Source organism: Centropristis striata, chromosome 8 (assembly GCF_030273125.1).
Source record: "Centropristis striata isolate RG_2023a ecotype Rhode Island chromosome 8, C.striata_1.0, whole genome shotgun sequence".
Classification (NCBI taxonomy): Eukaryota; Metazoa; Chordata; class Actinopteri; order Perciformes; family Serranidae; genus Centropristis; species Centropristis striata.
Genome location: NC_081524.1, coordinates 4095179 through 4112716, shown reverse-complemented (window position 1 = coordinate 4112716; position 17538 = coordinate 4095179). Strand labels below are relative to the sequence as shown.

The 17538-nt window shown below is 36.9% G+C and overlaps 1 protein-coding gene across 2 annotated transcripts in view; it reads left to right on the top strand.

Annotated features, from left to right (window-relative positions):
- inpp5b (inositol polyphosphate-5-phosphatase B) overlaps positions 1-17538 on the top strand; it is a 49678-nt gene that overhangs the window by 27043 nt on the left and 5097 nt on the right. For both annotated transcript variants that reach the window (XM_059339718.1, XM_059339719.1), the window contains 11 exons: positions 3277-3378; positions 4436-4550; positions 7263-7379; positions 8841-9028; positions 10705-10816; positions 10920-11029; positions 12134-12269; positions 13145-13255; positions 14085-14250; positions 14822-15057; positions 16695-16799. In XM_059339718.1, the coding sequence (XP_059195701.1) occupies positions 3277-3378; positions 4436-4550; positions 7263-7379; positions 8841-9028; positions 10705-10816; positions 10920-11029; positions 12134-12269; positions 13145-13255; positions 14085-14250; positions 14822-15057; positions 16695-16799 (1498 nt within the window). The remainder of the gene's footprint in view (positions 1-3276; positions 3379-4435; positions 4551-7262; positions 7380-8840; positions 9029-10704; positions 10817-10919; positions 11030-12133; positions 12270-13144; positions 13256-14084; positions 14251-14821; positions 15058-16694; positions 16800-17538) is intronic.

Below are 17538 nucleotides of genomic sequence, written 5' to 3'. Positions count from 1 at the left end.
AGATTATAAATTCTATATAATTCTATATATAAATTATTAAACAGTGACTTTAAATTGTTTATGTTATAAATGGTCAAAGAAAATATGTATTCAATGCTCTTGGATTTTTTACTGTGAGCTGCACCATGTTCATGCCTGCTTTTATCTCATATTTCAGTACGTACAGAGAATGCACTGAATATATATGCTGATGTGCAGATTAGTGGGAAAAAATCTCAGCAAAGTAGCAATGCAATACTATTGTTTTGAGACGGCTTCAGCATCTTTTTAGTTCACTCAGAATAGGACATTAGGGCAGAAAGTGTGTTGTGTAGTGAGATTTCCGTCAGCACAAAATCACAAACTGCAGCTCCGTGCTGCAGCCTGAAGGTCAGAGAGGAAGCTGCTGAATGGGATCAGAAGCTGTTTCTCTGTTTGGAACAGACACTGAGAATAAACCTCAGTGGGGAGCTAAATGACGAGGCTGGCTCCTTTTTACCGTTTTAACAATTTAGTTGCCCTTCAGCAAGGCACTTAAGTTCCAGTGGGACGGTTCACAAGTCAAGAGATGAGACTGTTTTTATTCTCTTTATCTCCTGCACAGTAGACGGATAATAAGCGTTACTGTGTTTGACTGTAAGGGCTGCTCTATATATATTCTGCTCTACAAAGCCTATAACTGCAGTAACTAAAAATGAACTCCTTGATAGGGATGGGTACCGAATTCGGTACTTTTATAGGTACCGACCGAATTCCGTCGGTACTACCGAGTACTGATTCAAGCAAAATCAAACGGTACCATGTTTCGGTACCTAAACGGCGTTACCTTTAAACTGATCATTGATTTCAACCTGTTTTCATTTGACGTCTTGATTAACAAGCGTGCTGACGATCGCACTATTTTTTTATTTACCTTCTCCTCTGGTCCTGTCTGCTCACCGCGGCCACTAGCTGCTGCCCTCTTCCAACCCGGCACAGAGACTAACAGCCGGCTCTCGGCCTGCTCGCCGCCAGCTGCTATCTCTCCAATGTCTCTACCCGGGCTTGGCCTTACTCCGTTTGCTCTCTCCATTCTTCTGTAGACTGGTCATTAACAGCTAGCAACTAGCTGCTGCATCTCTGGTCCTCCGCTAAAACTCCGCTCTTCAACTCAGGAATATTACCTGCCACTTTATTCCAAACTGTCTCGCTGAAATTAAATCCCTCGGACTCCTGCGTCATCCTCGATATGTGCACAGAGCAGCCCGACTCAACTTTGTTTATTCCAACCATGCCCACAATACTGTCTGACCGGTGCTGCGCCGCACAGCTACGACGTCATCACAACAAATCACACGTGCACTTGCAACCTTTTTTTTTTTTTTTTCTCCTCCATGCTTTGCCACCTGAGAGCGCTCCTCTGCATTCTTTGATAACACTCCAACCTTCATGTTACAAAATGCACGTTCACTCAACAATAAAGCACTGCTCATCCTGGATTTTATATTGTTTTGATATATTTTTTAAAGTTTATATTTTCAAACGCAAAAGTACCGAAAATTGGTACCGTTGAGTACCGGTACCGATTCCCAGGTACCGAGTATCGGTACCGTATCGGTTCAAATGTGAACGGTACCCATCCCTACTCCTTGATGTCTGTTTTATCTTGTGACAAGGTTTTAGATTTCAATTTTGCTTTATTTCAGAGAAATAATGATATAAAAACCACAAAATCCAAAAACCAAGCAGTAATTGCACTTACCACAGTCTGCTTATTTTTTTTTTTTGATTACTTTATTAATCCCACAATGGGGAAATTCAACCTCTGCATTTATCCCATCCCTTTTACACACAAGTGTAAGTTAGGTGCCTTGCTCAAGGGTACTTCAGTCCTAGACCTGTCAGTACCGGGATTCGGACCGGCGACTCTCCAGTTACAAGCCCGATTCCTAACCTCTAGGCCACTTTGGATATATATACTAATTTAATCATAAAAGTAATAGAAATGATAAGTTTGTTTGAAAGGGAAATTATTATCTAGATAGTGATGAATTAAAAAAGTGAGATAAAATTATATTAAGACTAAAATATAACATTTCTTTATCCATCCATTTTCCTCCGCTTATCCGGGGCCGGGTCGCGGGGGCAGTAGGCTAAGCAGGGCATTCCATTTCTTTATATTAAGTCTAAATTACACAAATCTTTGAATAAAGTTGTTAAACACTTTTAAACACACTGATAACAAAATCAATTTGAAAATGTTTATTCACTGAAAACTAAATATAAAAGCTGAAAGAAGACGACAACATTGTTGTAACTCCACTCTGTTTTTGCATTACTATTAGAACCTTTTATATCAATGCAGTAACTACGTTTTTGGGGTCAAAGGTCAAATACATCATTATGGGATACTGGCTCCTTAAAATAAACAGAAACAAAGCTGAAAAACGGCAGTTCTTCTCATTCAACCTACATAAAATAAAACGTGAAGGCATGAGCTAGTTACCGCTGCAGTAAAGCAGCGAGGCATCATCTTAATATAGATCCAGGTCATTGTTTCACTATTTTAAACTCTCCTGATGTGAACTGGAAGGTTTTTAGGAAAGACAGGTTTTGCTACAAGCCCTCACAGTCTGCAGACAGACTGTTGGCAAACAAACCGTACGGCTCTCTGTTCTCTTCTTCACCTTTTGTTCCAGCTTCTCATCTATCTCCAGACAGCACATCACCCATAATGTCTTCAACTGTGAATTAACACTTTTGAGCCTGCTACAAATGGATACAGAGCACAAGTCATTTAGTTATTTTTTCTGTCATTCTGTGCCTTTTTTTGGGCCATTTTGTGTCTTTTTAAAAATAATTTTGTGTCTTTTTTGGTAATTCTGTGTATTTTTTGGTCATTTTGTGTCTTTTAAGTAATTTAGTTTTTTTTCTGTCATTTTGTCTCTTTTTTTGGGTAATTCTGTGTATTTTTTGTCATTTTGTCTCTTTTTTTAAGTAATTTAGTTTTTTTTGTCATTTTGTGTCTTTTTGGGCCATTTTGTGTCTTTTTAAAAAATAATTTTGTGTCTTTTTTGGTAATTCTGTGTCTTTTTTGTGGGTTTTTTTGGTCATTTTGTTTCTTTTTTAAGTAATTTAGTTTTTTTTGTCATTTTGTGTCTTTTTTTGTCATTTTGTGTCTTTTTAAAAATAGTTTTTGTGTCTTTTTTGGTAATTCTGTGGGTTTTTTTTTCATTTAGTCTTTTTTAAGTAATTTAGTTTTTTTTTCTGTCATTTTGTGTTTCATTTTTTTTTCTACCTATCTTTCTGCTGTTTCAGGTTCTTTCTGGGCACGTACAATGTGAACGGACAGACACCAAAGGAAAGCCTCCAACCCTGGCTGAGCTGCACTCTGAACCCTCCTGACATGTACTGTGTGGGGTAAGTCACATCCACTCTGCCTCTCAGTTCTCCACTTAATCCCATTACACAGACACACAGACATGAACTGGCCCAGTCTCTGACAGATGTATGCAACCAGTCAGCCTGATTTAAGTAGAGAACATGCCCACCCACGCATTCAGTTATTAACCCTCTGGAGTCAAAAGCTCAAATATATTTAGTATAAAATGATAGAACTTCTTTATTGAGCATGATAGTGTTTTGAAAGTTAAAAAAAAAAATTCAAAATCACATTTTATGTTGGACTAAAGGGCTAAAAAAGACACAAAATTAATTTTAAAAAAAGACACATAAATACTCAAAATTACCACAAAAAGACATAAAATGACCAAAAAAGACACAAAATGAGAAGACAGAATTACCAAAGGAAAACACAGAAGACACAAAATGACAAAAAAAGACACAAAATGACAAAAAAGACACAAAATGACTAAAAAATACACAAAAAGACACAAAATGACCAAAAAAGACATAAAATGACCAAAAAAGACAAAATGACCACAAAAAGACACAAATGACTTAAAAAAGACACAAAATGACCAAAAAAGACATTAAATGAACAAAAAAGACACAAAATGAGAAGACAGAATGACCAAAAGATAACACAGAAGACACAAAATGACCAAATGAGACACAAAATGACACAAATGACCAAAAAAGACACAGAATGACTAAAAAAACCCCACAAAAAGACACAAAATGGCTAAAAAAGACACTAAATGACTAAAAAAAGACACAGTATCACTAATAAAAGACACAAAATGACCAAAAAAAGACACAAAATGACACAAATGACCAAAAAAGACACAGAATGACTAAAAAAAAACCCACAAAAAGACACAAAATGGCTAAAAAATACACTAAATGACTTACAAAGACACAAAAAGGATAAAAAAAAATGGACAAACAGCCCTATAAGACTCCAGAGGGTTAATCCTGCCTACGTTTCACTTTACTACTTTGGTGTTGGAGTGAAAAAGTTTTGAGAATACCGTGAACGTAGTGAGGAAAGCTTGATCATGTTTCCCTCTGATAGTTTCCAGGAGCTGGACCTCAGTAAGGAGGCGTTCTTCTTCAACGACACGCCCAAAGAGCTGGAGTGGACCAAGGCCGTGTCCGACGCCTTGCATCCAGACGCCAAGTATGCCTTAGTAAGGAACTCTTTTATTCTTTATCTTGGTTTTCCTGGATTACTATAGTTATTCCTGCCACCCGAGTGCGGATAAGCAGTTAACGAGAATGAATGAATGTGTGTCTTTTTGGGTCATTTTGTTTCCTTTTTTGGTCATTTTGTGTCTTTTTTTTTGGTCATTTTGTGTCTTTTTTGGTCATTTTGTGTATTTTTTTTTGGTCATTATGTGTCTTTTTTGGTAATTTTGTGTCTTTTTTGGTCATTTTGTTTCCTTTTTTGGTCATTTTGTGTCCTTTCTTAGTCATTTTGTGTCTTTTTTTGTCATTTTGTGTCTTTTTTTTTGGTAATTTTGTGTATTTTTTTTGATCATTTTGTGTATTTTTTGGTCATTTTGTGTATTTTTTGGTCATTTTGTGTCTTTTTTTTGTCATTTTGTGTCTTTTTTTTGGTAATTTTGTGTATTTTTTTTGGGTCATTTTGTGTCTTTTTTGGTCATTTTGTGTCTTTTTTGGTAATTTTGTTTCCTTTTTTGGTAATTTTGTGTCTTTTTGTGATAATTTTGTTTCTTTTTTGGGTGATCTGAACTGGGTCGCGGACAACATGTGTGTTAAATTGGGGGTCGCGACTCAAAAAGGTTGAGAACTACTGATCTAATCTATTAATACTTAACTTATTTTTCAACACCACGTCTTTAAAACGATATATCCTTTAATGATGCATTCAGTATAATGGAAAGTATTGAAGCGATACAAAAGGCTGTACAGATTATTATTAGAAACAAACGGACAGAAGATCAACTCGTCCTCGCCCTGTACAAGCAGTGTGTGCAAGTTGCTGATAATAAAAAAGTCTGGCTTGGTTACACAGCACTGCACACACCTTAAAGCAAACTGTCAGAAAGCTGATGCAGTTTCTGCCTGTGGTAACCATAGTAACCGTCTACAGGAGACTGCCATCATATCATGCAGGATATTCACAATATCCCCGTTTATTTCATTAGCTTAGCCAGGCCTTGGTTACTGTTTTGTCTTTCTTTTTATTTAATTTTTATTCCCCTTATTGTATTTCCTCTGCTTCCCTTTTCTCAGAGTGCTGACTGCAGCGTATTAGCTTCCTCTTTCTTGGTTGTACTGTTTTCTTCGAGTCATTTCACAGCTAACTGGACGTCTGCACCATAATGACGTGTCATTCCTCCGTTAACTGCCGGAGCTCTGACTAGAGACACTTGGCTGACTGTAGCTGGCTCTGAACAGCTCAGCAGGCTGAAAAATAAATGTTTTCACCTTCACGTCTCCATGTTGACAGGGTTATGGTTATTATCAAACTATTTCTGCCCTCCAATGCACAACTACTACGTATTCTGGGACATACTTTTTTTTTTTTTACTTCTCTTTTTCTCCAGACAGCACATCATAATAATGTCTCCAACTGTGAATTAACACTTTTGAGCCTGCTACAAATGGCTACAGAGCACAAGTCATTTAGTTATGTTTCTGTCATTCTGTGTCTTTTTTTTGTCATTTTGTGTCTTTAAGTAACTTAGTTTTTTCTGTCATTTTGTCTCTTTTTGGGTCATTTTGTGTCTTTTTTTGGTCATTTTGTGTCTTTTTTGGTAATTCTTTGTATTTTTGGTAATTTTGTCTTTTTTGGGTCATATTGTGTCTTTTTAAAATAATTTTGTCTTTTTAGTAATTCTGTGTCTTTTTTTGGTCATTTTGTTTCTTTTTTAAGTAATTTAGTTTTTTTCTGTCATTTTGTGTCTTTTTTTGTGTGTAATTTTTTGTCATTTTTACTTCTCTTTTTCTCCAGACAGCAGATCACCCATAATGTCTTCAACTGTGAATTAACACTTTTGAGCCTGCTACAAATGGCTACAGAGCACAAGTCATTTAGTTGTTTTTTCTGTCATTCTGTGTCTTTTTTTGGTCATTTTGTTTCTTTTTTAAGTAATTTCATTTTTTTTCTGTCATTTTGTCTCTTTTTTTTGGTAATTCTATGTATTTTTTGGTCATTATGTGTCTTTTTTAAGTATTTTTTTTTTTGTCATTTGGTGTCTTTTTTGGGCCATTTTGTGTCTTTTAAAAAAATAATTTTGTGTATTTTTTGGTAATTCTGTGTCTTTTTTTTTGGTAATGCTGTGTCTTTTTTGGTCATTTTGTTTCTTTTTTTAAGTAATTTAGCTTTTTTTCTGTCATTTTGTCTCTTTTTTTGGTAATTCTGTGTATTTTTTGGTCATTTTTTTGTCTTTTTTAAGTAATTTAGTTTTTTTTTGTCATTTTGTGTCTTTTTAAAAATAATATTGTGTCTTTTTTGGTAATTCTGTGTCTTTTTTTTGGTAATTCTGTGTCTTTTTTGTGTTTTTTTTGGTAATTTTGTTTCTTTTTTAAGTAATTTAGTTTTTTTCTGTCATTTTGTGCCTTTTTTGGTAATTCTGTGTTTTTTTTGGTCATTTTGTGTCTTTTTAAAGTAATTAAGTGTTTTTTCTGTCATTTTGTGTCTTTTTTTTGTAATTTTTTGTCTTTTTTTTGGGTCATTTTTACTTCTCTTTTTCTCCAGACAGCACATCACCCATAATGTCTTCAACAGTGAATTAACACTTTTGAGCCTGCTACAAAGGGCTACAGATCATAAAATCTCATTAAATAAAAATATCCAGCATATGTGCATGGTATATTCCCTGAATTATTGTGCATATTTTCCCTTTTGTAAATGTGCTTATGTTGTGCTGCAGGTGAAGCTGGTGCGTCTGGTGGGCATCATGCTGATCTTCTACGTGAAGAAGGAACATGCAGAGTTTATTTCTGAAGTGGAGGCTGAGACTGTGGGCACCGGCATCATGGGGAGGATGGTGAGCACTGTTTTAACTGCTCCTCCTCTAGGTTTTCTGCTGTTTTGTGTAAGATATTACATTATAACCAGTTCTGAGCTGCTGAGGGCATGCTTTAATAAGCAGGCTGCCTTTTGTATACACTGCAAAAAAGGTGTTTAGTCTAAAAAGAAGATAAAAACAGTAAATCTGAGGGAAATGATCTTGCTGCATGGACAGATAATTTACCTTGACAAGATTTCTTAAATATTGAACGCTTAAAATAAGAAATTAACTCTTGAAGCAAGATAAATTAAAGCTGCCAGCAGTGATGAACTGGCCCGAGCAGAGTGACCTGATGATTATTTGTTTCTTACCAAGATAAAAAAAAAATTTTGATTTAGAAGTGTTAGATAATTTATCTTGTTGTGACAATATTTTGTGGCTCCCACCTTGATATGAAAGTTTAATGTGAGTTTTATATGAATGGCACTTTACTGTGTTGTGTGTGGAAGGTCCCTTTAATTACTTTTTTGGTAATTTTGTGTCTTTTTTATTAATAATTTTGTGTCTTTTTTAAAAATAATTTTGTCTTTTTTTGGTAAGTTTGTGTCTTTTTTTTTAAATAATTTTGTCTTTTAGTAATTTTCTGTCCTTTTTTGTTGGTCATTTTGTGTCTTTTTTAATAATTTTGTGTCTTTTTTGGTAAGTTTGTTTCTTTTTTAAAGTAGTGTTTTTGTGTATTTTTTAAATTTTGTCTTTTTTTAATAATTTTGTGTCTTTTTTGGTAATTTTGTGTCTTTTTAAATAATTTTGTCTTTTAGTAATTTTCTGTCCTTTTTTGTTGGTAATTTTGTGTCTTTTTTAAAATAATATTGTGTCCTTTTTTAAATAATTGTCTTTTTTAATAATTTTGTGTCTTTTTTGGTAAGTTTGTTTCTTTTTTAAAGTAGTGTTTTTGTGTATTTCTTAAATTTTGTCTTTTTAAAATAATTTTGTGTCTTTTTTTTAGTAATTTTGTGTCTTTTTTTTAGTAATTTTGTGTCTTTTTTTTAGTAATTTTGTGTCTTTCTTGGTCATTTCAATACTGCCTCCAGCAGGTAATTTGAGTTTGAGCCCCGTGCCTTTAAGTGCTCCAACCAATCGCTCCAACTTAACTCCTCGTGCACTGTAGCAGAATAGATTATTCTTGTCTTGTACGTGCCGGTGCTTACTTAGCAGTCCCTGCAGCGTGGAGCAGATGGCTGGCTGAGGGGGGGGCTCCATCCGTTGCTGCAGTAATGGGAGTCTGTTTAATGATCTGCACCAAGAACCATCTGAAACATGCCAAGTGTCCATGAATAATGTCAGATTACTGTCAAGCAAAGCAGCATATATAACTGCATCCTGTCTGAAACTTTGTGTTGTCACTAAATCTTTCTGCAGGGGCTTCTAGTTGTGTTGTTACATTATTCTCACTGAGTTTTTTTTCTCTCTCTCTCTCCATCATTTATTGATTCACAGGGAAATAAGGGTGCCGTGGCAATCCGTTTTCGCTTCCACAACTCTGATATCTGCGTGGTCAACTCTCACCTCGCCGCCCACATTGAGGAATACGAGAGACGTAATCAAGACTACAAGGACATATGCAGTCGCCTCCATTTCCGCCAGCTCGATCCTACCCAGCCTCCACTCACCATCATGAAGCACGAGTAGGAGACCAGTTCATTTTCATAGAGTTACAGTTATTATTATATGTATTAATTGGTGTCTTTAGAAACATTTAAACATGTGTCATTTCTGCCACGAGGGCTCTCTCAATCAAAACAATAACAAAAGCTGCCAGACTTTGATAGCATTGTGCAGAAACATGGCATCATGGGAGTTGTTGTCATCAATGAAGGCCTATATGACTTGTGCAGAGTTAATGTGTTAATGTTTCATTCAAGTTACATTTATTCACATTATGTCATTTCATTACAATGAAATACCCCCAATTTATTCTGTTTATTCTAACTTAACATTTCATGAGATCACTACCCTTACAGCATGCAGCCATGTAGCTTGTTTCCATTGTTAAAATAATCATACAAAAAGTAACTCCAAAAAACAGAACATTTTAGTAGGTTTGATCGATATTGATATTTTATTTTAATTAATTTGGTCTTAATTATTATTTGTGTGGAAGAAAACCTGCTGTTACTTTTAATTATGTGATATTGTATGATCAGAAATTACTCTGTATTATTTTGATACTTTTATATCGATATCCAACTGTGACAATATTTGCTCGATATTCAAGGTAGGGCTGCACAATTCATCAAATTTTAATCGTGATCATGATTTTGGCCGCCACGATTAAATTAACCTGATTGTCAGTGATATTTCCATTTTAAAATGCGTCTCTCCTGCAGATCTAATCAAGCACTTTCTACACCAGTAGTCCACCAACCACCAGGGGGCGGGGCCGTTTTCCTCCCCTGAAAAAAGCCTGGTTGCTGATTGGATAGAACGCTAAGCAGAATGTGACGTAGTACTCGAGGCAACAACAACACGCGTCATTTGTTAAAGCCTGCGAAGCAGTGGAGACTCGTTCTTACTCTTCGTAACGAGCCTCCGCCCCAGCGGCTCGTTACGAAGAGTAAGAACGAGTCGAAGCAGCACAGTCCTCCTGCAGCAGTCTCTCCCAGATGCAGAGCCGGAGGGGATGTTAACCCCTTAGCGTCCAGTCTGCAAATTGCTAAAGGCTAACAGTTAGCTCTGTAGCAGTACAGTGTGTATGTGCTAACAGGCTAACAGTTAGCTCTGTAGCAGTACAGTGTGTATGTGCTAACAGGCTAACAGTTAGCTCTGTAGCAGTACAGTGTGTATGTGCTAACAGGCTAACAGTTAGCTCTGTAGCAGTACAGTGTGTATGTGCTAACAGGCTAACAGTTAGCTCTGTAGCAGTACAGTGTGTATGTGCTAACAGGCTAACAGTTAGCTCTGTAGCAGTACAGTGTGTATGTGCTAACAGGCTAACAGTTAGCTCTGTAGCAGTACAGTGTGTATGTGCTAACAGGCTAACAGTTAGCTCTGTAGCAGTACAGTGTGTATGTGCTAACAGGCTAACAGTTAGCTCTGTAGCAGTACAGTGTGTATGTGCTGCTGCTGCAGGAGGTGTTCACTTAGCGATCTCTGGTTGTTTACAACAAGCACCAGACACTAAAAACTAAAAACTGTTCCTATTGTTTGTTTATAAGTAGTGCAATAAAAATACAGATGTTTTCCCTAACATGATGAATAATCATGATTACAGTATTGATCAAAATAATCGTGATTATCATTTTGGCCTAATCGTGCAGCTCTAATTCAAGTTCTCTTCATGTCTCTTCCTCTGTCTCTCTAGTGTGATTTTATGGATCGGGGACCTCAACTACAGGATCAGTGAGCTGGACGTCTCTAACGTGAAGGAGCTAATCGGCAAGAAGGACTTTGAGACGCTTCACAGTTTCGATCAGGTTATATCAACCACAGTCTTGTCTTTTATTCTGTTTCAATAGTCTTTACTCATCCTTCATGTTTGTGAGTGGTGATAACTTACCAGCTGCGTTCGGTTCTCAGCTCAAGAGGCAGATCGATGAGGAGGCCGTGTTTGTTGGCTTTGAGGAGGGAGAGATTGAGTTCCAGCCCACCTATAAATACGACACTGGATCTGACAAATGGGATACGAGGTAATCTCATATGAACTCCTGGCTGCTTTAGCTGAAGCTTTAATGCTACTGTAATGTTCTTAGTTAAAGTAAGGAGAGTTCAAGTGTGAAGTACTTCAATAACTGACCAATTTGTGTGGAAGTTTTTTAGCTTGCAAACAATATACACTACTGGTCAAAAGTTTTAGAACACACCAACTTTTCCAGAATTTAATTGAAAATGATGCAGTTTAATGTCTCAGTGTACTCTGAAATTAATGCACATTAGCAACATTTAAAATTCTTTATTGAGCATGATAGTGTTTTGAAAGTAAAAAAAAAAGATTCAAAATCACATTTTATGTTGGACTAAAGGACTAAAAAAAGACACAAAATGACCAAAGAAAGACACAAAATGACAAAAAAAGACACCAAAAGACACAAAATGACTAAAAAAAGACACAAAATGACCAAAAAAAGACACAAAATGACTAAAAAAAGACACAAAATGACCAAAAAAAGACACAAAATGACTTACAAAGGCATGAAAAGAATTCAAAAATGGACAGAATAGCCCAAGACTCCATAGAGTTAAGTTGTTAACCCACTTCCTGTTCCCTGAAAAAGGCCTACTTGTATAATTCTGAAATGTACGTTATATTTTACCTTTTTTTATTTACCTCTGGCAGTTCACCACTTACCTTTGTACCCTTTCAAGCTGTTCATTTGACTTGAACTGCTTGATTTTCAATAAAAAACTGGAAAAATTGGGTTGTTCTAAAACTTTTGACCGGTAGTGTATGTTCTATATATATATACTCTACTTCACAAAGTGAAACATGTACTCCACACTTTGGAATACTCTACTATACTTCATTTGAGTATTGGTGAAAACATTGTAATGACATGCAAATATTGCAAAGAGGAAGTTGTCATTCATTTATGAGACTCTGCTCTGTAGCAGTGTTAAACAACTTGCCTTACACGTTTCACTTTGTGAACATACGACATGCATTTCATCAGAAAACTACAGCAAACTTTATAAATCACCTGAGCGGTGCAGGAGAAGTGTTACAGATACACTGTAATACAAATGTTTGGTGTATGTATTTATAGAACACCTTTTCTTTCTTCTTGTGCATGAAGTGAAAAATGCCGTGTTCCTGCCTGGTGCGACCGTATTCTGTGGCGAGGGAAGAACATCACGCAGCAGCATTACCAGAGTCACATGGCTCTGAAGACCAGCGACCACAAACCAGTCAGCTCCCTGCTGGTCGTCGGGGTAAATGGTTCATTCAGCTGTCCAGATGGTTTACTCTTCAGTTTATTTCATTTATGCTACTGATACATCAGAAAACTTGGAAAAGATTTGGAACAGACTTGTGGAAAACTATGGTGCCACACCTGCTCACATCTAAAGACAAGAGTTGAGAGATTTTAGACAGACGGTCAATCTATCAGGGAAACTATTTACAAGACTACAAGTAGGAGGAGAAGAGGAGAGGAGAAGAAGAGGAGAGAGAGGAGGAGGAGGAGGAGGAGAGGAGAGAGAGGAGGAAGAGGAGTAGGAGGAGAGAGATGAGGAGGAGAAGGAGGAAGAGGAGGAGAGAAGGAGGAGAGAGAGGAAAGAGAAGAGGAGGGGGAGGAAGAGGAGAGAGAATAGGAGGAAGGAGAGAGGAGGAGAAGGAGGAGATAGGAGGAGAAGAGCAGGAGGAGAGAGAGGAGGAAGAGGAGTAGGAGGAGAGAGATGAGGAGGAGGAGGAGAAGGAGGAAGAGGAGGGGAGAAGGAGGAGATAGGAGGAGAAGAGCAGGAAGAGAGAGAGGAAAGAGAAGAGGAGGGGGAGGAAGAGGAGAGGAGGAGGAGGAGATGAGGGGAACGAAAGAAGAGGAGGAGGAGGAAAAGGAGAGAGAGAATAGGAGGAAGGAGAGAGGAGGAGAAGGAGAAGAAAGAGAGGAGGAGAGAGCTTTGAAATAGATGCAGTGGTCCTTCCTTCAGAGGAGAGGAGAGAATGATGCGTCACTAGAAAAATGCATTAAGATAAAACTTTACCTGCTCACTTTCTGTCATTAGGCTCTTATATTTGACATACAATATATCTACTGTTGTATTATTTTATATTATATATTTTTTATATCTCTCTCGTCTTGTTCCTTCAGATCAAGAAAGTAAATCCTGAAGCGTATAAGAAGACCTTTGAAGAGATCGTCCGAAATATAGACAAAATGGAGAATGAGTGTATTCCGTCAGTCACCCTGTCCAAGAGAGAGGTAAACTTTCACTTTCACTATAAATACAGTGAGAGAGTCTCTGATACACTTTGTACAATCAGTTTCCCTCTCATCATGTTCCTTTGGTGAATCCAGTAAGAAAACCCACTAATGCACTAATAAAGCTGTGTATTGATCTAGAACATGGGTCTCAAACTCGCGGCCCTCGTGATGATATTTTGTGGCCCTCACCTTCATATGAAATTTTAATGATTTAATTTTAATAATTTTGTGGCTAATTTTTAAAAATTGTGTGTATTTTTTTGTAATTTTGAGTCTTTTTGGGGTCATTTTGTGTCTTTTTTAAAAGTAATTTTGTGTCTTTTTTGGTCATTCTGTGTATTTGTCCGTCATTTTGTGTCTTTTTTTGGGTCATTTTGTGTCTTTTAAATAATTTTGTGTATTTTTTGGTCATTTTGTTTCTTTTTTTGGTCATTTTGTGTCTTTTTTGTAATTTTGTGTCTTTTTTAAGTAATTTAGTTTTTTTTTCTGTCATTTTGTGTCTTTTTTGTAATTTTGTGTCTTTTTTAAGTAATTTAGGGTTTTTTTCTGTCATTTTGTGTCTTTTTTTTAGTAATTTTGTGTCTTTGAGGACATTTTTTGTCTTTTTTTTGTAATTTTGTGTCTTTTTGGTCATTTTTTGTCTTTTTTTAGTCATTTAGTGTCTTTTTTTGGTCATTTGATACTGCCTCCCCAGGTAATTAGAGTTTGAGAGCCCTACTGTAGGGTTTTGAGCCTGATGCAGGTATTTAAAGGATACATTTACATGAAATGGAGTTGATGTTTTTTCCACCATATTGCCTCATAAAAGCCTTTCCTGTCCCTCCAGTTCCACTTTCAGGATGTGAAGTACATGCAGCACCAGGCGGAGACTCTGAGCCTGTTCAACGACGGGCAGGTCCCCTGTCAGTTTGAGTTCATCCAGAAACCCAACGAGCTCACGTACTGCAAGCCCTGGCTCACCGCCAACCCCCCCAAAGGCTTCATCGCTCAGGGTGAGGAGCACAGTCAGCTTCACTCACAGGCACATATTTCATTTTGATGAAGTATCAACGTCCTGCTTTAGATTTTAGAGATTAAGATTCCCTTATTAGACCCACAACAGGGAAGTTCAACCTATATCTCTGTATCTCATAATTTCAATTTTTTATCTCATAATTATGACTTTTTCTCATTTTTTCAAACTTTTTTACGTCAAAATTATGACTTTTTGTCTAATTTTTTCAACTTTTTAATCTTAAAATTATGACCTTGTATCTCATAATTTTGACTTTTTATCTCACAATTTTGACTTTTTATCTCATAATTGTGACTTTTTATCTCATTTTTTCAACTTTTTTACCTCAAAATTGTGACCTTGTATCTCATAAAAACAGTATGTCCATCTATATGACTCAATACTTGGTTGGGGCTGTTTGACTTGAACTTTTCCATCATATTCTGATGTATTGAGATGCAGCTGTAAGTGCTTGTAATGTCCTGAGAACAACAAACCAACCCACTGTAGCTTCACTTCTTTAACTATGACCGTTCTTACTCTCCATGCGTGTCTCTCTGAGCGTCCAGGTGGTTCTGTGGATATTGATCTGGAGGTTTTTGTGAACCGCTGCACTGCCCCTGAACTGAACTCTGGCAAGGAGCAGATTGAAGACATCCTGGTGCTCCACCTGGAGCGTGGCAAGGACTACTTCATCTCCGTGACAGGAAACTACCTGCCCAGCTGCTACGGCTCCTCCATCAGCTCACTGTGTCAGCTGAGGGAGCCCATCCAGGACATGCCGCAGGAGACGCTCCGCCAAGTGGTTAGCTGCCCTTTAAATATCTCTTCTCCGTTTAGGGCGGTCTCACAGGCCACAGCACAATTTTTTTGAATAGTTTCACACTTTAAGATAGGGCTGCACGATTATGGCCAAAATGATAATCACGATTATTTTGATCAATATTGTATTAATCACGATTATTCATCGAGTGAGGGAAAACATCTGTATTTTTATTGCACTACCTTTAAACAAACAATAGCAACAGTTTTTAGTGTCCGGTGCTTGTTGTAAACAAACAGAGATCGCTAAGTGAACACCTCCTGCAGCAGCAGCACATACACACTGTACTGCTACAGAGCTAACTGTTAGCCTGTTAGCACATACACACTGTACTGCTACAGAGCTAGCTGTTAGCCTGTTAGCACATACGCACTGTACTGCTACAGAGCTAACTGTTAGCCTGTTAGCACATACACACTGTACTACTACAGAGCTAACTGTTAGCCTGTTAGCACATACACAATGTACTGCTACAGAGCTAACTGTTAGCCTGTTAGCACATACACACTGTTCTGCTACAGAGCTAACTGTTAGCCTGTTAGCACATACACACTGTACTGATACAGAGCTAACTGTTAGCCTGTTAGCATATACACACTGTACTGCTACAGAGCTAACTGTTAGCCTGTTAGCACATACACACTGTACTGCTACAGAGCTAACTGTTAGCCTGTTAGCACATACACACTGTACTGCTACAGAGCTAACTGTTAGCCTGTTAGCACATACACACTGTACTGCTACAGAGCTAACTGTTAGCCTGTTAGCACATACACACTGTACTGCTACAGAGCTAACTGTTAGCCTATTAGCAATTTGCAGACTGGATGCTAAGGGGTTAACATCCCCTCTGGCTCTGCAGCTGGGAGAGACTGCTGCAGGAGGACTGTGCCGCTTCGACTCATTCTTACTCTTCTTTTTTTTAACATTTTTTTATTTTATTTTGTGAGAGCATTATAATACAGTGCTTACCTTCAGACAGTATACAATAGTATTTCTGCCACTCACAATCAAGTTTTTTTTGTTTACAAAACAAGAAACAAGATACAGAAAGTTAAGTGTATCACATTTGAGAATTTTGAACAAACTGGGAAAGGTAGGCATATGTAAAAGAGCAAATAGAATAGAAAAAAAAAAAAGACCAGGGAGTTTCGAAATGAAATATAAGTAATACAAAATAATCATTAGACCCAATAAAACATTAAATAATAAAGTACAAAACAGCATGACAGGGTCATCCATACAGTACTTCTGTCTGTTCCAGATTAACATCATTAACCCACTTGGACCACAGTTTTGTTCTTACTCTTCTTAACGAGCCGCCGGCCCCGTGGCTCATTAAGAAGAGTAAGAACGACTCCAAAAGTCTCCAATAACACCACAAAAAGTCGCTGGATTTGTCGCCAGTCGCTTTTTTGAAAAATGGTCGTTAGATATGCAGGAGAGCCGCATTTTTAAATGGAAATATCGCCGACGATCAGGTTAATTTAATCGTGGTGGCCAAAAACGTGATCACGATTAAAATTCGAATAATTGTGCAGCCCTAACTTGAAGATCAACACATTTGAGTCGGTCTTGACTGAACTGTATCTTTTTGGTCTGTTTGTTGTCATCATCAGGCGGAGTCTGGAAATGAGAATGCTTCAAACAGTGAGAAGCCTCTAGATATCCCTAAAGAACTCTGGATGATGGTGGACCACTTGTTCCGCAACGCACTCAAACAGGTCAGAACGTGTTCTGCTGAAGGTTCTATTATGGTGCTATTTTAAAATCAAGAAGTCTGATTTTGTTTCTTTTTTGGATGGGCAGTTTCCTTGTTTGTCTTTTTTGGTATTTCTGTCTTTTTTTGTAATTTTAAGTCTTTTTTTGTAATTTTTTGGGTCATTTTGTGTCTTTTTTGGTAATTCTGTGTATTTTTCTGTCATCTTGTGTCTTTTTTGGGTCATTTTATATCTTTTTAAAAATAATGTTGTGCCTTTTTTGGTAAATCGGTGTATTTTTTGGTCATTTTGTGTCTTTTTTTTAGTAATTTTGTGTCTTTTTTGCTAATTCTGTGTCTTTTTTGGTCATTTTGTGTCTTTTTTGGTCATTTTGTGTCTTTTTTTAGTAATTTTGTGTTATTTTAAAAATCAAGAAGTCTGATTTTGTTTCTTTTTTGGATGGACAGTTTCCTTGTTTCATATCTTTACATAATGTAACTATCGGCCTTCTTCCTGTCTTCTCTATGAGGAGAAATTAATAAAAATGGCTCCATTCCACAAGTAAAGAAGAAAAATCTAAATCATTGAAAACAAACTGAAATATAGATCTTTGGTCTGACTTTTGTTATTGTGCCAGCAGCCAGGTAGCTTTGTAGAGTCTCTGCATTGATTTGGTGAAAGGAATTAATCTATATTTTGAATTATTTAAACATGTTTCTAATTTTAATTAAGTCTACTGCAGTTCCACTATGCTTCAAACCAA